Source organism: Gracilinanus agilis, chromosome 5 (assembly GCF_016433145.1).
Source record: "Gracilinanus agilis isolate LMUSP501 chromosome 5, AgileGrace, whole genome shotgun sequence".
Classification (NCBI taxonomy): Eukaryota; Metazoa; Chordata; class Mammalia; order Didelphimorphia; family Didelphidae; genus Gracilinanus; species Gracilinanus agilis.
Genome location: NC_058134.1, coordinates 286,322,083 through 286,346,771, shown reverse-complemented (window position 1 = coordinate 286,346,771; position 24,689 = coordinate 286,322,083). Strand labels below are relative to the sequence as shown.

The 24,689-nt window shown below is 50.8% G+C and overlaps 1 protein-coding gene across 1 annotated transcript in view; it reads right to left on the bottom strand.

Annotated features, from left to right (window-relative positions):
* The window catches only part of ITGA5 (integrin subunit alpha 5), a 32,532-nt gene that overhangs the window by 6,986 nt on the left and 857 nt on the right, over positions 1-24,689 (bottom strand). The window contains exons 2-25 of the mRNA XM_044677857.1: positions 19,416-19,546; positions 16,565-16,677; positions 16,343-16,463; positions 15,812-15,873; positions 15,673-15,718; positions 15,371-15,496; positions 14,610-14,654; positions 14,411-14,454; positions 12,425-12,481; positions 12,239-12,291; positions 11,325-11,533; positions 10,853-11,044; positions 10,020-10,065; positions 9,792-9,893; positions 9,522-9,577; positions 7,278-7,432; positions 6,614-6,751; positions 5,946-6,013; positions 4,462-4,612; positions 4,281-4,373; positions 3,891-3,970; positions 3,691-3,771; positions 3,495-3,600; positions 976-1,128 (exon numbers count right to left, since the gene is read on the bottom strand). Of these exons, the coding sequence (XP_044533792.1) occupies positions 976-1,128; positions 3,495-3,600; positions 3,691-3,771; positions 3,891-3,970; positions 4,281-4,373; positions 4,462-4,612; positions 5,946-6,013; positions 6,614-6,751; positions 7,278-7,432; positions 9,522-9,577; positions 9,792-9,893; positions 10,020-10,065; positions 10,853-11,044; positions 11,325-11,533; positions 12,239-12,291; positions 12,425-12,481; positions 14,411-14,454; positions 14,610-14,654; positions 15,371-15,496; positions 15,673-15,718; positions 15,812-15,873; positions 16,343-16,463; positions 16,565-16,677; positions 19,416-19,546 (2,428 nt within the window). The remainder of the gene's footprint in view (positions 1-975; positions 1,129-3,494; positions 3,601-3,690; positions 3,772-3,890; positions 3,971-4,280; positions 4,374-4,461; positions 4,613-5,945; positions 6,014-6,613; positions 6,752-7,277; positions 7,433-9,521; positions 9,578-9,791; positions 9,894-10,019; positions 10,066-10,852; positions 11,045-11,324; positions 11,534-12,238; positions 12,292-12,424; positions 12,482-14,410; positions 14,455-14,609; positions 14,655-15,370; positions 15,497-15,672; positions 15,719-15,811; positions 15,874-16,342; positions 16,464-16,564; positions 16,678-19,415; positions 19,547-24,689) is intronic.

Sequence of the window (24,689 nt, the reverse complement as noted above, 5' to 3'; positions counted from 1 at the left end):
CTCCCTAGTTAGACCTCTTCTGGAATGGTGTGTTCTGGGCCCCAGGAGGATATGGAGAAGCTGGAGGGTATCCAGGATGGCAAAGGCCCTGGAGTTCAGGACAGATGAGGATTTGTTGAAAGATCTGGATGTTTTTGGTCTGGAGAAGATATGACAGCTGTGCTCAGAGAGTGTCTGAAGGGCTGTCATGTGGAGAAGGAATTAGGTTTGCTCTGCTTGGCCCCAGAAGGCAGATCCAAGCATCTAGGTGGTACAGTAGACAGAGCACTGGGCCTAGAGTCAGGAAGACCTGAGTCCAAAATCAGCCTCAGCTACTTACCAGCTGTGATACCTCGGACAAGTCATTTAACTTGTTTGTCTCAGTTTTCACAACTGTAAAATGGTGATAATAATAGGACCTACTTCACAATATAGGTAAAAATCAAGATTGTGAAGATGGAACGAGATAATATTTATAAAACACTCAATACAGGGCCTGGCACATAGCAGGCACTTTATATACGTTAGCTATTGGTATTACGAAGTTGCAAAGAAGCAGGTTTAGATTTGATGTCAGAAATAACTCCCACATGATAATAGGTGCCCAAGAGTGGGATAAGTTCCTTTGATCAGCTGTAGACCTTTTCTCTGAAGGTCTTTAAACAGTGTAGACAACCACTTATCAGGTTTGTTCTTGTGGGGATTCCTTTGTGCCGGGGTCTCAAACTCTGTGATTCTATGACATGTATCTATCATATCTCATCTCAAGTCTGTAAGCTCCATGACAGCAAGGACTTCACCTTCCTGAAACTTTGCATCTTCCCCAACAACTACTACTGTGTTTTATACACAGCAGGCAGAGTAAAAAATGACCATTAAGTGAACTAAATGGACCAGCATCCCCTGCCCTCTATCTCTTCCCTAGAGCTCAGATCTCACATCCTTCTCAGCCCACGTGCTCCCATCATCCTCTGGTCCCACTGCATATTTTCTTACCTTAAGATCCTGGGGGTTGGGAGGATGACTAGATGTGCAGTTGCTAAGCCCTGAGATATTTGTGACGTAGAGAAGCTGCTGCCCATCCAAGGCCAGTGGGCAGCTGACCTCCAGTATCCCTCTGCTGATGGAGCTGGGCCCCTGGTTGATAATCTGAGAAAAGGAAGAATGGAGCCATTAGTGGGGGACACTTTGGTCCTGTTACTGATCTCACTTTGATCTTGGCACTGCTGCCCTGGTCATTTTTCTAAGTTTCTCCCTAACCCAGTTAATTCTCAATTCTTACAGCCCAAATTCTCATCTTCGCATTTTATTGCAATTCCTCTCTCCACGATCACCAACAGCTTCTCATGGCCCAATCTAGTGGACCCACCTACCTTGACTCTCTGCAGATTTGAATCATTCCTTACTATAGAAGACTCGCTTCTTTCTTGGCTTCTGAGCCATTTCTCTCTCTTGGTTTTCCTCTGCTTGTCTGATTGGTCCTTTGTAGTCTCCTCAGAGAATTCATCATTTGTTTCCTGCCCTGAAAGCTTAAGGATTTGTCCTGAGCCCTTTTCTCTTTTTTCCCTACGTTCTCTCACCTAGTGAACTCATCTGGCAAGGAAAGTTCAAGGATCAACTCTTCAAAGATGACTTCCAAATTTATGTATCCAGTCCTAATCTCTCTCCTAAATTCCACGTCATTAAGTGCCTTCTGAGGGTTACGTGCCCCTCAGTGTCCCTTTGGAATCTCCAAGTCAGCAGATCCAAAATGGGACTTCCCTCCTAACCAGACCTTCCCTCTAGATTACCCTATTTCTGCTGGCCAGAGTGGTCCAAGCTACCTGGGAGGCTGAGGCTGGTGGCTTGTTTGAGCTCAGGAATTCTGAGCTGAAGTGGGCAAGGCTGATAAGGCAGGCCTACCAAGTGGGACACCAATCGGTGAACCTCAGGAGGACTGTGGGCATCAGGTCACCTAAGGAAGGATGAACCAGCCCAGGGCAGAAATGGAGCAGGTCAAAGCTGCCATGCTGATGTTTAGTGGTGGAACTAGGCCATGGGGGACCAGTGCAAATCCCACTTTGGTGTAACACTGCGACTTGATCTCAAAAAATCCCATTTCTTTGGTGGGAGTTAGCGTCCTAGCTGTCTCAGTGGAGCTAAAAGGGAGCCTGGAGGTCATTTAATCTAATGGCCAAACTTTACAATTGAGGAAACTAAGGTCCAGAGAAGTGAACTCCTTTGTCCAGAAGTTGCAGAAGCAGGTTCTGTAATTAGGGATTGAGAGTCCACTGTATCATGCTCCCATCATCTCTGTCCTGTCAGTAATATCTCTGAGCCTCAGTTTCCTCAACTGTAAACAAGAATAAAATATGTAGCATGCTTATCTCTCGCAATTGTTTCTCGAAGCTCAAATGAGACAATGTATACTCATTTTTTTACTTGGCAAACTTTAAGGTGCTACATAAATGTCAGCGATTACTATTTATCTTTGACTCCTTCTCCTACCCCCAGTCCTTGCAACATCCCATCAGTGGTCCAGCTTTATTGATTCCGACTCTGTACCGTCCCTGGCATCTGTTCCCTTCTCTCCTCTCACAGGGACACCCCCTGGGCAGTGTTTGTTGAATCGAGTCGACTCTTTTCCTTGCCCTCTCTAGTTCCCACAAATAAGGGAATGTGCCCCAATGTCTAATTTGTGACCATCAGTCGTTGCCCTTTCCTGTCCCTTTGCCTGCCATCCACGCCACTCACTACCCGCACTCTCCATTCACAGGACCATAGGGTTTGATCTTAGAGGTCGGCTCAAGTCCTAAACCTTTGTTTTACGGGTGGGCCTCAGTTTCCCCATCTGTAAAACAAGAGGGCTGGATTTGAAAGTCTCGAGAACTCTGACCAATGCAAAGACCTACTGTGATTTCAGGAGACTGACGGTCAATGGCACGGGCCACTCATTTCCTGCCAGAGGGAGTAGACTCAAGGCAAACGTCTTTGGATTTGGCCAATGTGGGGTTTTGCTTCCCTTGATTATGTATATTTGTTATAAGGACTAATTATTTTCCCTTCTTTCTTTTTTAACAGTGAGGAGGGCAGGAGAAAAAGGGGGAGAAGGAGAAGGTAGGAGGAATGGGGAAAGAAAGGAGGGTCATTCAGACTTTTTTAAAATTCAGAGATGAGGCCAGAGAGAAGGTCAGGAAGAAGTACGGACATGTAGGACAGCTTTGAAAACTACAGGTTGAACTTATATACTTAAAAAGAAGAGCAAGAAGAACCCAACAGACCTGAGGTTTCAGGTATAATCAAGTGTCTTTTCCCATTCTACTGTGGCCTATGGAAATGCCCATTCAATTTGGTGTTTGTTGAATTTAAAATAAAAATAAATCCAAAAATAAAAAAAATGGAGAGGGTTCAACCACACGATCTCTAAATGCTTGAATTCAACTTGTGATGGAATTTTGACTCTTCCTCCAGGCTCTCCTCTCCTCTCCTGCCCCGTCCCCCACCTTCGCCCCCCCCTGCCATTTCTGTCTTCACACCTCATAGACGTGGTGGACCTCAGGGCCAACATCCATCTCTTCTTGGGGTGGATCTCGGGGCTGCCAGCCACTCCATGGGAACAGCACCGTCTCTGGCTTGGACACCCTGAGAAGGGGAGAGAGAAGGGTCAGGATGGATCCCAGAGGTTTGGCGCAGCCCCCCGACCTGGCCCCCTAAGCCTGCCCCGGGACTGACCAGTTCAGCGAGACCTGGGCCTGAGCCTCCACCGAGAGGAGGAAGGAAACCACTTCACTCTGCGAGTTATTGAGATTCTTACTGCAGGAGAGGAGGACAAAGAACAAAGAAGGGAGGAGAGGAAAGGGGAGACGGTGAGCCGGGCCAGAGAGGCACCCCCTGCTCTGTCCCTCTCCCCTCCTCACACCCGCAGGCCCTACCTGTGAATCTGGAAATCAAACTGGATGTTTTTCTTGTTGTCCCGGAGATGGGGGACAGTGAATCGGAGGCCCCCCCACAGCTGTAGGCATAAAGAAGGAAGGAGGCGGACTGGTCAGGCTCACAGGACAGAATGGATGGAAACCCCTTGGCAAACTTCAGAGGAGTCTGTAAATGGCCACCGATGGCCAGTCCAATCCCTTTCCTTCCAGAGACCCTCCCCTCCTCCACTGCTTGGGCCCACAACCCCCCATTTCTAGTTCCTTCCCCTCCCCGGCCCCCTCATGACTAATCAATCATTAATCTGAAGAATAACGTGCTGGAGCCCCTTCCCTCAGCAGCCCTCCCCGGTCCTGGCTCTTGCCACCCTCGTTCCTGGCCCTCCCACTCACGCTGGCTCCGGCCTTCATGGGGTTCCCCAGGTCACAGACAAGCTGACGGCTCTGGTTCACAGCAAAGTAGTCACAACTGAGGCTGGAGAAATTCTAGGGGAAAAGAGTCGCCATGCTGGCCCCCTCTCCAGGCCATTCCAGTGTGGAGTCCCATCCAGCGCCCTCCCCGAGCCCTCCTCACCTTGGGGTGTCGGACCAGGCCTGAGTATTCAGCCTCCGGGGGGGCCGTGACCCGAAGCTCCGCCTCGTAGGCCCCTCCCTCTCCCATGTTCTGGGCATGGAAGATCAGGTTCAGGGCGTTCTTGTCGCCCAGGTACACCTGGGTCTGCTCCCTGGCAGGAGGGAAGACAGCAGCAGTCTACGTCAGGGTTTGGGCGCCAAGTGGAGAGATGCCAGGCTTCCTGGTGGCACCAAATCCACTCTAGAGTGGGTCCAAGCTAGCCTCCCAAATGAGGAAAAACAGGCGCCACGAGGGCGAATGACCTGCCCTGGCCATCCCTGGGGGGGCCCAGCTCTGTCTCACCCAACCACACGGACCCTCTACGACCCCTCCGGCCACCAGGGGCAAGGAGGAGGCCACGGAGTATGGCAGTGCCTCTGGGCCCCAGCCTCAGGACTCCTTTATAATCCCCTCTTTTTTTTTTTTAAACCTTTACTTTTTGTTTTAGAATTGATACTGAGTATCAGTACCAAGACAGAAGAGGGGCACGGGTAGGCAACTGGGGATAAATGACTTGCCCAGGGTCACACAGCTAGGAAGTGTCTGAGATCAAATTCGAACCCAAGACCTCCCATCTCCAAGCCTGGCTCTCTTATCCACTGAACCCCCTTGCTCCCTAGACCCCTTTATATTCTTTTTTTTTTTTTTAAACCCTTACCTTCCGTCTTGGAGTCAATACAGTGAATTGGCTCCAAGGCAGAAGAGTGGTAAGGGTAGGCAATGGGGGGGTCAAGTGACTTGCCCAGGGTCACACAGCTGGGAAGTGTATGAGGTCAGCTTTGAACCTAGGACCCCTGTCTCTAGGCCTGGCTCTCACTGAGCTACCCAGCTGCCCCTGAACCCTTTATATTTTTAAAAGTTAGTGAAAACCCCAAAGAATGTTTGTTTCCAGGGACAACAGAAATTCAATCTTAGTGTTATTATGAAAATCATTTTGACTTTGTGGTCCTCTTAAAAGGGACTGAAGGGGTGAGGGGAACCACTGCTCTGAGGAGCCAGGCCACCCCTTTCCCCAGCACTACTAAACTCAACTGGGTCAGACTTCCCTTTGTGGCCTGCCTCCCTGAATATGCCCTGGGGACCAGAACTCCTGGGTATGGCTCTTGGAGGACAAGAACCATACACGGAATTGTATTTTAGAGGTCCAAGGGACCTTGGATGGCATCTAGTTTACTCCTCTCGATTTAAAGATGAGGGAAACTGAGTTCAAAATGGGTGAACCAACTGGCCCCAGATAACAAAGAGCAGAAGCTAAAATCCTGATCCCCGGAACAACGCCCACCCCATATCCTCTTCTCTTCCCATCTCCCGGAATTCTTTTTTTCTCTCCTCCACTTCCAGGACTGAGATATTCCTTAGAACTGGGCTGTCTGCCTATCCCTTCCCCGGCCCCTTGGGCGCAGGGAGCCTCGGGAATCGGGGCACTCCTCCTGGAAGCCACTTACCCAAAGACTTCGAGTTGCAGGTCGGGCACGCAGATGTTGTCTTCTCCACAGTCCAGAAGGATCTGAGCCTACGGAGGCCGAGGAAGAGGGGTGAGAAGGCAGAGTTTAGGATGGCCTTCCCAGAGAACGCAGGCCTTGCCCTCCCGATGGGCTCCCAGTGGGCTCTCCTCCTGACCCTTTCCTTCCTCCTGGCTCTCTTCCACATCCTCATCATCGGGCAATTAGACGTCGTGTAATTTAGAATAATCATATAATTATAATGATTATATATTATAAATCATATTCTCTATGTATTATAGAATGTCATGATAGCATGTCATTATCATTGTGTTTGATGAGACAGTGATCGAATTGTTAGCTACCTAATAATAATAAACGATAACTGACATTTATAAGCACTTTACAAAATGTAAACTATGTTGGAGGGTGTCCCAAAAGTCTTCGTGCTTAAGGGTTTACAAGCTTACAATTAGGCCAAGACTTTTGGGCCACACTGTATTATCTCATTTGAGTCTCACATCACAGCCTGGGAGTCAGGTAGCACAGCGAGTACGATCCCCATTTTACTGATGGGGAAACCAAGGCTCGCACAGCATCTGGATTTGAACCCAGACCTTCCTGAAGCCAGAGACCAAGACCTTTCATGAAGCCCCCTAACCCTCTCACACCTTGTCCTCGATTCGGTTCCGGCTCTGGTAGTGCAGAACCGGTCGGAGGCCGTGGGCGTCTGGAGGTGCTTTGGAGTCCAGCGAAAAGTTGAGGGCGATGTGGATCGGAGAGAGTTTGTCTCGAAATTCGGACTCATTCTGAGGACCAGAGTGAAGGGAATCGAATAAGACAAGAGTTCTGGGAACTAAGCTGACCCCCGGCTCCTTTTCTCTCTCCACTTAGCCTAGAAGGAACCCCTACAGAAGCCTGAAGTGCAGCTGGGAGACTCGCTGCCTGGGTTCTGTGTGGGGAATGGTTCCACTCTTAGCGGGATCTTCCCAGTAAGTATCACCACCGTTTCTCGCTGGTCTATGGTGAATGTTGTGAGGACCTTGTGGGCTGTTCCAACTGAAGGGATGTTTCTTCCCCGGAATCTGAGGATCCCAACACCAGGCTCCTACTTACTACCCTAATCTCTTCCCACTAGCAACCCCCCATTCCAACTGCCCCAAGTGTCTCCTAGCCATCTCCCTTCCTCCCTCATGCATGGGGGTCCTTTGGAACCAACCACTGACTCTACTACCCCTACGGTCTTGTCCCGCTCTCCCTGGAAGGAGCCCTAGGGCTCCCATCTCCTCCTCCTTCCATCCTGGGAATGGGACTCTTAAATGGCTGTGGCCATACCCGAAGGTAGATCTTCATTTCTCGGCAGTCCTCATGGGCTCCGTTTTGGATGAGCAGGGTCTGAGTGTAGGATGCCTGCTGAGAGGCCAAGAACAGTGCCCGACGAATGCCCCCTTTCTGCTTCTGCCAATCCAGCTGTAGCTCCACCGTGAAACCTAAACGAGGCAAGGGGAGGTGGTATCATTGGGATCCATGAGTACAGCTCTCTAGATCTCACCTCTCTCTTCCTTCCCTACCCAGAAGCCTGGCCCTGTTTCTCAATTTTGCTAACTGATTTTCTTAAAGGGCTAAGGAAGTATTTGTCCCCTCACCTTACCAGTTGGTCTAGCTGGCATAGAGTGCTGGGTCTGGAGTCAGGAAGTCCTGAGTCCAAGATAAACCTCAGACCCACATTAGCTTTGTGACCCTGGGCAAGTCCCTTAGCCACTATCTGTCTCCGTTTTCTCAACTGTAAGATGGGAGACAATAATAGCACTTATCTCCCAGCGCCGTTGTGAGGATCAAATGAAATAGTATTTGTAAAAAGGCTTGGCACCGTGCCTGGCTGTGTAAATGCTGATTCTCTTTGCTTCCCTCAATACCTTGCAGTCTGCCATCTGGCTTCTGAGCTCATCATTCAGCTGAAGCTATTCTCTCCAAAGCCACCAAATGAGCTCTTCACTGCCAAACTAATGGCTTCTTCTCAATCCCCCCTTTCTCCTGCATATTCTCTCCTCTCTAGATTTTGGTGAAATTGCTTTCTCCTAGTTCAGTTCTCTTCCTACTGCTCTAATTACTCCTTCTCAGTCTTCTTTTCTGAATTAAAAAATAATAACCTTACTTTCTGTCTTAGTAACAACTCTCTGATAGCAAGGGCTAGGCCAGTGATGGTGAACCTTTTAGAAATGGAGTGATGGGCTCCCCCCTCACCCCCTCATTGAGTGCCATGCTGACCCCCCCAGACCACATGCTGAGCCTCACCCCCCCACCCCACACAGGGGAGGGAGGAAGCGCTCCCATTGGGCTGCTGGGCAGAGGGGCAGGGGATGTGAAAAAATGTCATCAGGCATAGTGGAGAGGGGAAAGGGGAACAGCTTCACCCAAGTCCCTCTGCTTTTCTAGTAATAAACTTTGGGGGTGGGAACCATGCCATGGCTTCGCCATCACTGGGCTAGGCAGTTGGGTTAAGTGACTTGTCCAAGGTCACAGAACTAGAAAATGTCTGAGGCCAGATTTGAACTCAAGACCTCCCATCTCTAGACCTGGAATTCTATCTATTGTGCCACCTAACTTCGGCTTTTCTAGATTTTCCTCCAGGTCATGCCATTAACTACAAGTGCTCCCTCATGGCATCATTCTAGGTCTTCTCTACTATCTCACTAGGTGATTTTGTCTGCTTCCATGGGTTCAATCATCATCTCTACATAGATGATTCTGAGACTTATTTATCTAGCCCAAACTTCTCTCTTGACTTCCAGTCAATAACCTCCAACTTGGAACTCATCCTTCCTCCAGAGCATCTTACACTTCCTGACCTCCCTCCCTTATTGCTGCCATGGTGGCTCATCCTTCATTTTCAGGATGACCAGGACATCATAGGATGTTTGTCTTCACTTGCTCATGAATGGGACAAAGTCACCATCCTCACTCTCCCTATTCCAGAGACATTGAAGTCCAGTGGCTAGATAAGCTAGGACGACTGGCCATGGCGCAGAATGCAGTGGACGACATTGGCCTCTTTGATGTCTGACCAAACTCTAAGCACTCCCCAGAGCCTGCTTCAGCTGCCTCTGTGGCCACTGGAATGAATTGTTCTTATCTGCCCATTCTGCAGGGGGGGGGGGAGCCTTCACATGCCTGGGGCAGACATCCCCTAACTCACTGATGGGTTTGGAGCCTGGTGGTTATCCTGAACCTGGTTTAGCCCATCTGCTAAGACAGTTTTACTAGAGTGTGGCCGCTGCACGCTACAGCTTTGAGGAGCTGCACTGCAGGCGAGAGCTGAGTGGCAGGTAGATGCCAAAGGTGGAGAAGCAGCTCTGAAAAGGGCTCGTCGAGTCTCCCGGCACTCTGCCACAGGCTCCCAGGATGACTATGACCATCTCCCCATTCAAATGTGAGCTCCGAGGGCAGGGCCTGTATTTTATCTTTCTTTGTATCCCAAAACTTACTGCAGTGTCTGGTGCATAGTCAGTGTTAATAAATACCTACTGAGTGACTGACTGACTGACCAGCCATCTTCCTAGGGCCCTAAGGAACTCTTACCGATGGAGTCTGGGACATGCTTTCCAGAGGCGTTGAGACAGAAACTCAGGTTGATGCTGGAGAGAGACAGAAGGAAGTCAATGGACTCTGGCAGGCCTCTCAGTTCCTTCTCTCTCTCCCACCCACCTCAGCCAGCCCCTTCCTCCTCTCCCCATCCCCCAGTGGCACAACACAGTCCCAGGAACTCTACCTCCATCCCCCCTCCCAGCCCCAGGCACAGCCCCAAGGGTTTAGTCCCCAGAACTCCCTAGCCCAGGCTCAGCCGAATACCAGGACATGGGGTTTCCCTCCAAGCTGCAGCTTCGTTCCTCAGGGTTGAACATGGCGGGGAAGATGGTGAGGGAGGCACTGGCTGAGATAATGGGGCGGCCCCTGTGTGGGGTTTTAGGGTCAGGAAGAAGAAGAGAAACATCTGAGGTCTACCCTGCTCCCTGATATCAGGGCTCCTAAACCCTACTTGCCCCCACATCTTCCCGGGTCCCTGTTCCCCTGCTATACCTGTAAACAACAGCCTTGTCCACACCAAACGCCCCCACAATCAGGTCTGCAAGAAAACCACACCCAGAGTGAGCCGGAGCTCAGATTGCTCCTGGCACAACAATTTACAATTTACAAAAGAATGCCACAGGAAACAAGGATGGAGGACATCACACAGCCCAATCAAGAATTCAGAAAAGAGGGGCATCCTCCCGGGGCTCAGCAGAAGGGGGTACGGGGCACTCCGGATGCAGAACACAGCTTTCTTTCTTAAAAAAAAATATCCCTAACCTTCTGTCTCAGAACCAACACAGAGTACCAATTCCAAGGCAGAAGAGCCGAACGGGCTAGGCAATGGGGGTTAAGTGACTTGGCCAGGGTCACCCAGCCAGCACGTGTCAGAGGTAGCATTTGAACCCCCGCCTCCCCACCTCTCTCTTCATGTCCTCAAGGTGTTGTTTTGTTTGTGCTCGCTCTGCCCATTAGGGAACGATGAGGATTATGTGAGAGGATCAGGGAGACGGAAAAGAGACGTGGAAAAAAAGCCACGAGGACCAATAAGCTTTTTACAAAGGGATTTTCACGGAGGGGGAGATTCAGTGTTTCCCGGCAGTCTGAAACTCTCCGCTTCTTAACTATCAAAGGGGCTGAGATTGCGGAGAATGTCGCCACCTGGTGGCCGCCGCTGAGAATTGTGCCTGGAGGCTGTTGGCTGCGGCAGAAGCCATGGAAATGGGGACGGAGAATTGGCTCCATTTGACAAAGAAACTAAGCACCGCCCGGTGGGTGTTTGGACTCAGGAGTGGGAGAGCAAAGGATGCGGGCGCGAGTAAATGCCGTCTATCCGCACCCACCTGGATATCCGTTGTTATCCAGGTCTCGAGCCCCCCGGAGAGCGAAGCCGAAGAAATCGGGGGAATGGCCGGGCTGCCAGAGGGGCAGCAGCACCTGGGAGGGCTTCGGGCCCAGTCCCGTGGGGCCCCCTGGGTATACGAACACCACTCCCTGCTGGGTCTGCCCCCCGAATGGGGCTCCGACAGCCACATCTGAAATACACCCCAGTGTCCACTGCTGCCCAGACTCTGGCCCCCAGCAGTGGCCCTCACACCCGTGTCCTCCTCCTCGGAGCTCAGACAGACAGAAGGGTCCTCTGCCCCCTCCACTGTCCTCCCCATCTGTCCGCATCCACCCAGGGAAACAGATTCCAGCCTCCCGGTTCATCCCACTCTCTCCAGAACCAGGTGTCTGGACTGGGTCTCCCCAGCCAGGTCTTCTCATCTCCCTCAAATCCAGGTGTCCAGGTCCTCTTCACCCCAAGGCTCTCACCATTGTAGCCATCCTGGTCCAAGTCTCCCAGCGGGGAGAGGGAACTGCCAAACCGCCCAAATTCATCCAGTCCTGTGAGGGTGAGGTCTGGGGTGGACTCCATGCCCGATGGACGCTGGAGGTAGACATAGACTCTGCCCACTTCCTGAGCTTGGCCATCAGCTGTCCTCTCCATGAGCAGTGGGGCTCCCACTAAGAGGTCATCCAGCCTGGGCAGGGGGAACAATCAGGATTTCTCGATCCCTAATTCCTGGCCATCCCCTTCTGGGGGAGCCGGGAGAAGCCAGGTATCTCTGAATCAGAGGACTCAGAGGCCAGCCTCGCTAGGTGCCGAGACAGGAAAAAAACTCACAACCCCTCCCCCTCCTCCTAACTCCCAATCCCACACCCCAGCCATAACTAAGTCAGGACAACTGGAGGGGTGCCCGAGGGTGCTGAAACTTAGCGGCAGATAGCAGCACACATTCTCTTTCATCAGCTCAGAAGTCACCACAGGACAGCCTTCCTCCCCACTTGTCCCAACCGTGGGCTGATCTACAAATGGCTTCCTCCCTGGACCCCCATCTTCCATGCCTGCTGGACCAGCAGCAGCCTCACTTATGCCAGGGTCTTGATGGCAGGGGGCAGTGTTCCCCCTCACCACCAACCCTGTCTCGGTCTCTTACCTACTTTTTTTTTTAACCTTTACTTTCCTCATAAAAATTCCAAGATAGAAACGGAAGGGGCTAGGCAAATGGAGTTAAGTGACTTGCCCAGGGTCGCACAGCTAGGCAGTGTCTGAGGCCAGATTTGAACTCCCAATTCCAGGCTGGGTTCTCTATCTGCCAAGTCACCTAGCTACCCCCTCCCATCTACATTTATGGGGCTTACCCAGGCACAAGAAATACTCATGAAAGTTCTGTTCCTTCACTTACCCATCCCCATTGATGTCTGTGGCAGCAACAGCATAGCCAAAATAGGAGGCCATCTGAGGAGGGGACAAGACTGAGTAAATAAGTGTGCTTCTAGAACACCAGACAGGGAAATGGGGGGACGCCAGTAGGTTGTAGGGAGTTTGACTGGTTGGGCATGCAGGCCAAGGATTAGAAAGTTGCCCTCACCTGTTCCCCTGAGAAATTGTAGAGGGACTGGACATCTGAACCATCAAGGATCGTAACCTGGGAGATGGGGAGAAAGAGTGGTGTTGGCCCCAGTATTCTCATACTGGGACATCTAGCCCACTCAAAATTCCCTGGAAAGTCTAGGGAAAATAAATGGGATGGGCACCCAAGGCACTGGAGGGAACAGCCCCTCACTGACAAAAATAGATCTAAGCTGGCCTCTTTCCCAGGCTGAGATCAGTATTTCCAACCATCGGCTGGACATTTCCACCTGGATATTCCACTAGACCAGGGGTCGGCAACGCATGGCTCTCGAGCCATATCTGGCTCTTTTGAGGGCCAGTTATGGCTCTTTCTGCAGGAACCATAAAGTCCATTTTTTTTCAGGCGCTGTTACAGGAGCGGCACTGTGAGCACTGTACGGCTCTCACGAAATTACATTTTAAAAAATGTGGCGTTTATGGCTCTCACGGCCAAAAAGGTTGCCGACCCCTACAATAGACCATGAGATTCAAGCATTGTCATTCCTTTCTCCTTGAAAGCTGCTCTTCTTCCTAATTTCTATTTCTGATGGTGGTAGGTATTACTAGGCTTTGTAGTACCCAGGCTTAAAACCCATGTCATATCAGACCCTTGCTTTATGCCTGGCTCTTCTCAGGCACCACATTTTCTTCCTTCTGTTTCCACAGCAGTTGTTGGGTCACTTAATGGCAGAGCTGGAAGAGCCCTTAGAACTCATCTGGTCCAATCTCATCATTTTACAGATGAGGAAACTGAGGCCCTTTCTGTCAACAACCACTACCCTAGTTCAAGCTCCATGACTGCTAAACCGTGACATTTTAACAACCCACCTCACCCCCTTGAATTCGTTGTTGCCAAATTATAGCATAATAAATCACAGGATCATAGATTTTAGAGCCTGAAGGGGTCTTAGAGGGCTTACATTTCCTTTTACACACAGGGAAACCAAAGCCCAGGGAAGTCAAGTGATTTATTCTGGATTCCAGAACTTAGTAAGTGCCTAAGGAAGGATTCAAACCCAGGTCTCTAGGACTCCAAGTCTGGGGCTCTATCAACCATATTATGTTGCCTCTACAATTAATCATCTTTTCTTTTTTTTAAACCTTGACCTTCTGTCTTAGAATCAATACTAAGTATTGGTTCCAAGGTAGAAGAGCATTAAGGGCTAGGCAATTGGGGTCAAGTGACTTGCCCAGGGTCACACAACTAGGGAGTGTCTGAGACCAGATTTGAACCCAGGATCTCTCATCTCTAGGTCTGGTGATCTATCCACTGAGCCACCTAGATGCTCCTAATATTAATCTTCTTGGAGCATAACTAATCATTTCACTCCCTTAACCCAAAACCTTCAATAGATCACCATTGCCTGCCTACTGGCTAAAATTCATTGCTCGTTTACCTTTTAGAACTTATTTCTTACACATGCTCTGGTCAAATAGGCCTATGTCCTTGCCTTTCTTCCTCTCTCTCTCTCTCTCTCTCTCTGTCTCTCTCTCCGTCCCTCCCCTCCCCTCTCTCCCTCTCTTTGATGTTTTATTGGAAATGACATTAAACATTAATGAAAACAACTAAACTAGCTTAATAACCATTTCCGTCAAAATACCAAGCCACTCAGAACTCCTTTTCATCTTTGCTCATGCCATCATTCTCACCCCTGCCTTCTGAACTTCTCCCTATCCTTCAAAGCCCAGCCCTGGAGACCTCTGACAGAGATCTCTGTGCCTCCCCCAGAGGGAAGCAATTTCTCCACTCCTCCTTTTTTGTTTTTGAAACACAGATGGTACTTCCCTGCCTTCTACTGATGGCTGTTTGTGTACATTAGTTGTTTTTTTCCCCTGCTGTTTGTATCCCCTTCAGCCCCTAGCAGGGTGCCTTGCACACAGTAGGGACTCAGTAAATGTTAGTGAAATGAATGAATGATGGAGAAGATGGACAGGATAGGATGAGGGCCAGTAGGGGTCTTACATAGCCATAGGTGAGGTTCCCTTTGGGTACTCCAGCCACAAAGTCTGCAAAGAGGAAAGAGACGTTTTAGGTGACGAGAGAAAGAAAGGGCATTAGAGGCTTTGGGAAAGGGGTAGTCATCTTTGCCTCTTCCAGGTTTAAGGTATAGGAGCCCTCCCCACTTCATCTTCCCCAGGCCTGAGCCTGGTGACATCCTTACCCTCTGTGGCATCTCCATTGAATTCTCCCACCGCCACTGCATATCCTGTGGGACACAAGGGCCAGGAAGGTTAGTTTATTTCGAGGAGGCTCCTTTGGGTCTCCACTCTCCCCTAATTTCCACCTCATCTACTTGGTTGTAAGAGTATTTATTTAAGTTTGGAAGAACCCTATAGTAAATATTGTGCCCATTTTATGGATGGGAGAACCGAAGCTCAGAAAGGTGAAGTCACTTGCTCTAAAAATTTTACAGCTCAGCTACGATCCCATGCCTCTCCTGAATCTAGCACTTTCTACTTTACCAAGGTATTTCTCTTACTTCTCGATAAGCATAACAGCCCACATTTATATATTACTTTAAGGTCTGCAACATATATAATACACGTTATCTCATCTGATCTTCACAACTGCTCTATGAGCCGGGTGCTATGATTATCATCCCTATTTTATAGGTGAGGAGATTGAGGCTGAAAGCGGTTGAGCGATCGGTCCAGGGTTACACAATAAATGTCCGAGACAAAACTTGAACTCAGGTCTTCCTGACCCCAAGTCTAACAGCCTATTCACTTTGCTACCTAGCTGCCTCTAGAGTACATAATCAGCTTGTCCTGGGAATGGAGTGAGTAAATAGACGGAAAGGCCCATAGCTAGACGGGGGAGACCAGAGCCCCAGGTTCAGATACTATCCATGGTTTGGGGAGGGCAAAAGCTGGAGTCTTCTGTGTGTCCATTCCTAAGGTCCAAGGAACCTTCATCACTCACCCAGATAGCTATCATCGTAGGTAGAGCTGGCCTGTCGGGTCTGCAGCTGCCCCCGAACTTCAGTGATGAGATACTCTGGGTAATAGGACTCTGCAATTTGCTCCTGGGTCGCCGACAGGATCTGCCCTGGATGGTAAGGGGAAGTTGGGAGGTGGACAGGGGCAGGATGGATCAGAGAGGGGAGAGGGAAGAAGGAGCTAGAGGGTGTCAAACTTTATTCGGTACCAGGAACAGGGCACGGAGTTAGACAAAGGGGTTGAGGGGACATTGGGCAGGGATCAGCATAAGGGACTGGGGCTCACCTTGCCAGTAGTAGCTCCCAGGTCCTCCAAGCAGCACACGTCCTGTCTGTGAACAGAGGGATGGGAGGCAGAGGCTGTGAAATGAACCCAAAGCCTGCTCCCACCCTTGTTGTACCCTCCCTTCTGGCATCTTCCTTACCTTGGTAAATTCTGCACTGAAACCCCCTTGGCAGTAACCCTGCCCAGTGGCGGAGCTAAAGTCTGTAGGGAAAGAGGAAACACAGTGTAGATAGCATTACCCAACAAGGGAAAGGTCAGCAAGAAAACAATGGCAGTAATGAGCAAGGAGAGGAGGAATAAGGGACAGGAGCGAGAAGGAAAGGAGTGGGCATGGGGAACCAAGGGTGACATAGTCAGACTCACAGTCTTTAGAGCAGAAGGGACCTGAGTGATCATCGAGTTGATCAAAACCCCCTCGATTTACTGAATTGGAAACTAAGATCCAGAAAAGGAAACAGGATCTGTCTAAGGTCACAAAGACAAGTAGCAGAAGATGGATCTGAACCCAGGTCTTTCGACTCTAGAACCAATACTCTTTCTACTTCTCCAAACTGTTTCCATTGGTGATAGCCAGTGGAGGGCAGGAAGAGTTTCAAGAAGATGGTGTCTCAGGACTGCCCCCTGAACCCCAACACTTGAGCCATGCCATGGCTCTTTCTTACCCCCATACCTGATCGGCAAGGTGAGTACTCCAGGAACTGGGTGAAGTTGTCAGTAGAGAGGTAGCAGGTGCCCACTGGGTCACTCAGGGGTTCCTTCTCTGTTCTCCATCTGTACAAGGGGGCACAGGCCTGGAGGTACCAATAGGCACTGCTCAGCTAGGATTCAACTCCCTTCCTAGCCCAGCCTGGCTCCCACCCTACCTCCCTGACATGCCCACTGTGCTCCTCACCAGGATGGAGGAACCATGGGCTCGGACTGTGGCCCCAAACCACTGCAGGGATTTATATTCCACAGGCTCCTCCCCTTCAGGACTGGACAAGGATGACTCCAGGGGCCGAGAGCCTGAGAGGGAAGGGCAAGATGGAGGTAAGGGAGAAGAGCCTGGGGCCCAGAATTTCATCACTCCTCTCTAATCCCACTAGAAGTCTCTGCCCTCGGGATGGGGATCCCCCAAGCACCCTCTAGCCTTGGCCCTTCCTGAGTCACTGGCAGACAGTCTAGAGGAAGAAGATCTCAAAGAGACAGTTTTCTAGTCTGACTCACCCCTCCCTTTTTAAAAGGGATTTCCAGATTTCCCTTTCTCTGACTCCTCCACCAAACTAGGGGTCACTACGGCTATATTTAGCCCATCTGTCTAGAGTTAGGGTTGGGAGAGTCTGAGAATTGAGAGCCAAGGAAGAAATCCCCTAGGTCAGTAGGACCATCCAACTAGTCATGCCTCTTTGTCTTTAACATGTGGATCTCAGATAGTCAATACTTCCTAGGTGAACAGGAAGGTGAATGAGGTAATCCCTGCCCTCAAGGAGCCAACAGTCTATGGGGAAGATCGGACGTTTGCAAATAACCATAATGCAAAGTGCATAAGGGAATCCATAAGGAGACCGCAGAGGAGAGATGGCTGGTCCAGCTGGGATAAATGGGAAAAAGTCTTCAGAGAGCATTTAAGCTAAGCCTCACAAATGCAGAGATGCTTCCACTCTTAATGCTCCAATGGACCATTTGGGTCCCTAATATGGTGTTGCCTTCTGAACTTGGATTAATCTCATCAGCCATAACCAAACACAGCATTGTACCCTAACTCCAATGTTGGATGTCTTTGGTCTTCAAAAACCAAGGGCCAACAACACAAGCTAGTCTTAAAGGATGAGGAGGATTAAAAAAGGCCCAGCAAGAAATGAGAACTAGAGTTGTAGGCTGGGGAAGGTGGGGAAGAAGGAAAGACTAGGTTGCCTCAGGGAAACAGAAAGTCTACAGGGAGTGCTGGCTGGAAACTTTAACAAGATAAAAACCAATTGTAGGGGGCAGCTGGATAGCTCAGTGGATTGAGAATCAGGCCTAGAGATGGGAGGTCCTAGGTTCAAATCTGGTCTCAGATACTTCCCAGCTGTGTGACCCTGGGCAAGTCACTTGCCCCTCATTGCCCACCCTTACCACTCTTCCACCTAGGAGTCAATGCGCAGAAGTTAAGGGTTTAAAAATGTAAAAAACAAGACAAAACAAACAAAAAAAAAAAACAATTGTAGGAGATAAGCCAGTACAGCTATGCTTTAGAATCAAATTATAAAAGGAAATGGGGAGCCACTGAAAGCTTTAGAGCAGGAGAATAACAAGATCAAAGCAGTCCTTTAAAAATACATCTGAGGAGGGGCAGGTAGGTGGCTCAGTGAATTGAGAGCCAGGCCTAGAGATTCGAGGTCCTAAATTCAAATCTGGCCTCAGACCCTTCCTAGCTGTGTGACTCTGGGCAAGTCACTTAACCCCCATTGCCTAGCCCTTACTGCTCTTCTGCCTTAGAACCAATACACAGTACTAATTCTAAGATGGATGGTAAGGGTTTAAAAAAAAATACATCTGAGGAGAGTATACTTTTTTTTTTTTACTTTTGCATTTGGTGTTTTGGTTTTATAAGTTTAGCCACTTACACAAATGAGCAATATATAATATATAACCCAGATTGAATCGCCTGCCAGCTCCAGGAGGGAGGAGGGACAGACAGAGGGAGGGAGACAATTTGGATCACATAACTGCAGAAAACTTACATGGAAATTTGTTATTATGTGTACTTGGTAAAAAAAAAAATTTAAACTAAATTAAAATAAATAAAAATACATCTGAGGGCAGCTAGGTGGCTCAGAGAGGGGAGGTCTTGGGTTCAAATCTGGCCTAAGACACTTCCTAGTGGTGTGACCCTGGGAAATCACTTAATCCCCATTACCTAACCCTTATCCCTCTTTTGACTTGGAATCAATACACAGTATTGATCCTGAGATGGAAGGTGAGGGTTAAAAAAACCATACACCTTAGGATCATGGCAAGAGTGATCTTGGGGGGAACCGGAAGTCAGGGAAACCAGTTGAGAAGCTGAGTGAGAAATAATGGGGAGTGGATGGAAAGAGAGAGGCTGGGGGCAGAATTTCCTCAGCATCCCCACTTTGCTTCCAGCTCTCTCAATTGGCTCTTTATCTCCTTGGCAGCAGGTTAGCCCCCTTCCTGTATTTTTCTCTGCCTTGCCATTCTCTACCCTCCCCTCCGATGTCTCTGTTGGCATCTCTTGCTCTTTCAGCTCTTTTCTGATTCCTCCTAAACCGCATCTCTCAGTGTCCCTGGCCTCCTTTTCCCATTTCGGCCTCTTTCTTATTCCCCCGACCCCTCGGCAAGCCTGTTTCTCGTCCCTGCTCTCTGCTGCCTGTCTCCGCGGCGCTCCCCGTTTCTGTCCCCCTCACTGTCTGGGTCTCTGTCTCTCCTCTGGCCTCCCTGAGTTGTGGGTGATTCAGGGGAAATGAGAGCCACATGTTCCTGAATCATGCCCGCCCCGCCTCGCCAAGGCTGGGCTGGGAACACGGCGTCAGTGCCACTGGCAGAAGCCACACAAGGAGCCGGGGCGGAAAGCAAGATGGGCTTGGTTTCTCCTGGCCCGACCCTAGACACCGAACCTAGGCGGCCACTGGCCTCGCGCTCCCCAGGCTAGTGTGGCCCCACCCCATTGGGGCCATTCTCTAGCTCATCCTCTCCTCCGCAAACTCCGCCCCTTATCCATCTCTACCCGAGTCCCGCCCCTTTCCCCGGCCCCAACCCATTACCTTTACTGTCGAATTCGATGGGGGTACATGGTACAGAATCGGGGCCCCAAGGGCAGAGGTAGACGGCGCCTCCCTGCAGGACCCCCGGCTGGCTCGTGTTGGCTTTGGGAGCACCCACGAGGACACTGACCCTGTGGGAAGGGGCTAATCAGAGGCGGGGCAGCACCCCGTGCTGGCGCCTCTCCTCAACCCCTTCTCCCTCCCACTTCCTGTCCCTTTCTCCTTATCTTCTCTGGGCCCAAGAACTTTAGCACCGGAACAGACCTTAGAGATTTTTAAATAAGGAGGCTACAGCCCAACCAACTGTCTTCTTGTAAAGGGAGAACTCCTTTCTGGGAAGTTTTGCCTTTACCAAGTGCTGTTTAAAAATCATCCCATTTTACAGAAGAAGAAACCAAGTCCCTGAGAAAAGAAATTCTTTGCCAAGGGACAATACAATTAATTATTGGCAAGAGCAGCTCTCCACTGCCAATTTATCGACTTCTGAGCCCCCGATCCTTTGCACTCTTTATCACCAGCTTCCTTGGTCTCATCTAATCTTGTGCCACCTTTTCCCATGTCACCACACCTCCCACTTCCCCCCTCTTGTTCATCTCCTATGATTCTATATCTCATACATGTTCTTCTAAGGCAAGAAGAACCCAGGAGTTCAAGCCCTGGGGCTGGGGAGGGGCAGGTGCCCACTGGGTGGGTATTTATATCTTGGGAGATGCCACAGATGCCAGAGGCCCAGGCTGGATGGAGCCAGGCAGTCCCCATGTGCTGCTGTCACTAACCTCTCTCCCTCCCCCCCCCCCAAACATACCTTCCTACTCCCTGAAGACTCTCCCTGGCCTTCCAGCATTCACTCCCTCCCCCAGAATTCCCAGAGGGAATCCAGAATTTACTTCTTGAAAATGAGAAGGGGAAGACTTTGGGCCCCAGGCTGGTGTGGGTCCCAGTGGCCCCTGGGTATCACTATCTCTCATCTTCCAGGACACCCAACTCTCTGGCTTCAGCCAGCCATGACTCAGGTATAAATCCATCCACCTCTTCACCCTCCTGAAGCCAAAACCCCTCCCTAGGCTGGGTTCCATTCAGCTTCCCAGCCCAGGGGAATGGGAGGAAAATGTGAGTCCTGGAAATGGGGAAGAAGGGACTACAGAGAGCCCAGCAATCGAGCCAGGGAGGGAGGAGGCCAAGGCTTCTTCCTTGCCCAATTTCACTCCTCACTGAGCTACTGGCTTTGGGGGCTCAGGGTCCTGGAGGCTGCTTTCCCCTCAGTTCTTGCCTCTATTTCTGCCTTCACACCACACTGCCACTGGGTATGTGACCAGCTCCTGTCCTCTTGTGTTCCCAGGAGCCAGCATTTGTTCGTTGGCTTATTCTCATCTATTAATGGAGTGGGAGGGTGACAAGAGACAGTGGTTGTGGCCAGAGTGAAAAGCTCCAGGGCAATTTTTCCTGGATATTATTTCTGTACCAGGGGGCATCTGTCACTGTTTCCAACTGTTCTTTCTGAAGCAATCCCCTCTGCTCTCTGCTCCTTTGTCCAACTCTTCCTGTCTACCTCTATCCCTTGGTCTGTTCCCTGCCCACCTCTGTCTGTCTACCCCTTGGTTCTGCCTATCTGGCTGACGTGTCTTTCCTCCTTCTGTGTCTCTATGTCCCCTAGTCTGCTTGTGCCTCCTTGACTGTCATCATGTGGCATTTGGCCTTGTCACCCTTCCTGCCATCATTTTTTCCTCTTCTTCCATGTTCCTCTGTTTCCTTTATTGCACCTTTGTCCCCTCTCCCTCTGTGCCAGCTGCCTTTGTTCCTGTTATTGTTTGTGTCTGTTTCCTCACAGTCTGTCCGCCCCCCCCCCCCCCAGCTCTACCTGCCCTTTCTCTTTTCCTAAGCCCAGTTCCGCTCAGGCCTCCAATCAGGTCACCACCTTCCTAAACTAAAGTGACTGATGTTCCTCTGAAGGGCAAGAGCCAGATACCAAGATGCCTAGTTGGGGATCCAAAGAAGAAAGTGGGTGTCCCAGGTGCCCTGGAACTGGAACTAGAGTCAGAAAGGAAAGCCAGGGTGGCCAGCATTGCCTGGGGAAGGCTCCCAGAGTTGGGACACTTGAGCTCAAGGACAGCAATGAACAGATAAGGAAAGAGGGTGGGATAAGTGGAATTGTGGTTTAGAGGGACAGAAGAAGGGGGTGGGGTAAAGAAGAGGGTGGTGGAGGAAGGGAATGGGGGGGTGGTATTTAAGGTGAGAAAATATTTACTACTAGTTGCTTCCTGTTTGTTTCGGACTTCTCACTACTCCATTTGGCTCCCAACCTGCCTCCCCTCTGCCTTGCTCTCTTGCCACTGCAGGGGGTTGATGGCATGACTACAGGGCACTTTAAACTGCCTTCCAGTAGAACCCTGGAGCTCTGCCCTCTGAGCTGATTGTTGGTCCTGGCATGAAATCAGGCTCTCATTCCCACAGCACTGGTACCTGATTCTGGCCAGATGACAGTGGGCTGGGGTTGGAAGTCAGGCCTGGGCAATACCAGGGTAGAGGTCTGGGGCCACAGCCCCTTGATGTAAAGGCTGGGTGATGAGGCCTCTCCCCCACCAATTTATCCAGCCCTTCTCCTATGGGGAGCAGCCCAAGCTGAGGGAGCTTAGCTTAGGATGTACTAAAGAAGATGATTTGGGACAAGGCGGGAGGGTGGGTTCCCTAGTCTGGATGCTTCCTAGGGGAAAGTATGTGCCACTCAAGGATGCCAGACCTAGGTTTGGATGGGCTGCTCAGGTCACAGACAGGCAAAGCTGCACACAAGGACTCAAGTAGAGAATGCGTTTGGGTGGTCCTGAGTGTTTTTGCCCCTTCCTGTCCCCACTCCCTAACAACCACATCGTGCTTCTTTTCTCCCAAGGCCCCAGAATTCCCAAGTACCCAGGATCAGAATATAGGCACCCCCAATGAGTAGGGATCTTCTAGATTATGGAAGCCAGCCCCAATTTATACATCAGGAAAAGGCTGCCCAGGAGGTAATATGGCCTGTTTCAGGTCCCCCAAGTTAGTGGTAGAGTTTTCAGGCTAGAACCCAAGGCTTCAGACTTCCAGCCCAATTCTTCCACTTTAACACAAGACCATGTCCTTCCTCTCTCCCCAGCCAAGCTATTGATTAACAAACTTGTTCAATACAAGGTTATTTATTGTTTGACTCCGTTGGCCTGAACAAGGTCAGGGGACTGGGCAGCATCCAGAGAACCTGGCTGCCTGTCTCTCTGAGGACCCAGTGGCAATATTAGCCAGTAAATAGGTTTGGGTCCTTGTTCCTCTAGTCCCTAGAGGTGAGGCTTAGGAGCAGACATGCCTACCGCTTAGCCCATCCGAAAAATCCTTCCAAAGCCAAACTAAGTATGGAGATAACTGAGGCAAAGAACAAAGGATCCCCACCAGCCCAGGCCTGGGGAGGGGAGGAGCCAGAATCTTCCTCCCCAAAGACTAGCTCTGGGACCTTCCTCTGGGTCTACCAGTAGAGAAGATCCTGAGGGATGATGGGAGGAGAGCTCTAGCTGAGGAGCTAAGAGCTCCCTCCACTTAGAGGGCAGCAGCCATCTGGCTCTGCAGGACAGTCAGGGGCTCAGGGGACTGTGTACCTGGGCTGGAAGAAGGCAGGGAGGTTGGACATCTTCATGGTCTAAGAAAAGCTTTTCCAAAATGACAGAGAAGCAGAGGCGTAAGAAGAGAAAGTCATTTCCTTGGAGTCAAGCTATCTGGGTGTGAGTTCTCTAACCCCAGCCCCAAGAGGAACCACAGAACTTGGATTTTCAGCTCAGCCTTTTCTCTTTTACATTATTGCTTTTGTTACAAACATACGTGGTCACTAGGTACCCTATCCTCTCCACCATCCCCTTAGTTGAACCCAGGTGTCCAGCCCTCTTTCCTTTATCTACTCCCTAGAGCTCCTGACATAGAACTTTCCAGCTCCTCCATTGCCTTTCTTCCCTCCCAGCAGAACCCTGGCCACAGGGAAGTGGATCCCTTTTTCCCTGCCCCATTGGAGACATGGGGAGAGGATGGGGGGGCTGGGGGAAGTTGGGCCTGGCAGAGGTCCCAGGCCAGGGTGATGCAATGGGGTTTGGGCAAGAGGCCAGAGGGGAGGTGGGGTGGGTGGGGACCTCAACTAGTCCAGAGCCAACAGCTGGGGCCTAAGCATCTCCTCTCCTTTCTCACCCTTCTCTCTCTCCTTACCCAGAGACACTAGAGAAGCCCGGAATAGGGCCACCAAATGGGATTAACCCTTTCTTTCCCAGATGTGTGAATGAAGGGGTTCAAGGCTTCCTGCTGTGTGTGGGGGTGGGGGAGCAGTTCTCCCAGCCCCCCAGTGGGGGCAGGGAAGAGTCCCTGGCTGGAGGGCACAAGTCTCCAATCAACACCTTTCTCTAAATCTGGATAAGAAATCCCAGAGCCCAGTCTCCCTCAGTCCCTAAGAAATCAGGCTCAGCTTTGGTGTACTTGAGGAGACAAGATAAGAACCCAGAGCTTCACACCCATCTGGGCCAAGTGGAATACAACGGAAAAGTGTGTGGAGGAAGATCCTGCGACCTCCTGGTACCCTGGTCTGGGAGTCATCCGGCTAGGGGGAACGCTCCTTCCTCCTCCGGGCCTTATTTTCCCCTTTACCTCTCTGCAGCCCCTTTCCTAGACATTCTGGGAAGCCAAGTTGCCTGGAACTCGAATTTTCCCGGAGGGACTCTGGACTCCTAGCTCCAGGTCCAGCTCCCACTGTTTGGTTACAGGAAATCAGCTTTTTTCTTCCTCCGGAAAGTGAGAGGAAGAGGGAAGCCGCCTCCCCCGCCCCGCCTGCCGACACATACACACTCACATACACACACCCCCGCCCGGGGCTGAACCCGCCCCCCAACCCCCACCGCTCGGCGCCTCTCGGCGCCCCAGGTTTCTCCTGACACCCCCATGCCTGCCCTCCTTCTTTTGGGCCATGTCTGGAGGGGAGTGGAGGGCGCCCGGGGAGGGAGGAGGGTCAATGAAGGAGCTGGGCTCTCCACCCTCCGCCCGACTGACCCTCCATCCCAGTCCCCTTCCCCGGCAGGGCTGCCACTTCCTGACTGCCCTCGGGAGCTCTCCCCAACTTCCCAGCTCCTATCCTCGCCCCCCCAGCCCAGCACAATGGCCCGGGCCCCGCCACTGCAGACTCCTTGGCCTTTGGTGGCCCCCAAGCCCTTGGGCTTCCTCTCTCTCCTCTCCCACCATTACTGGCCCAGACTGTGCCTTGCGTCCTTGCGCCCCCTCCCCCCC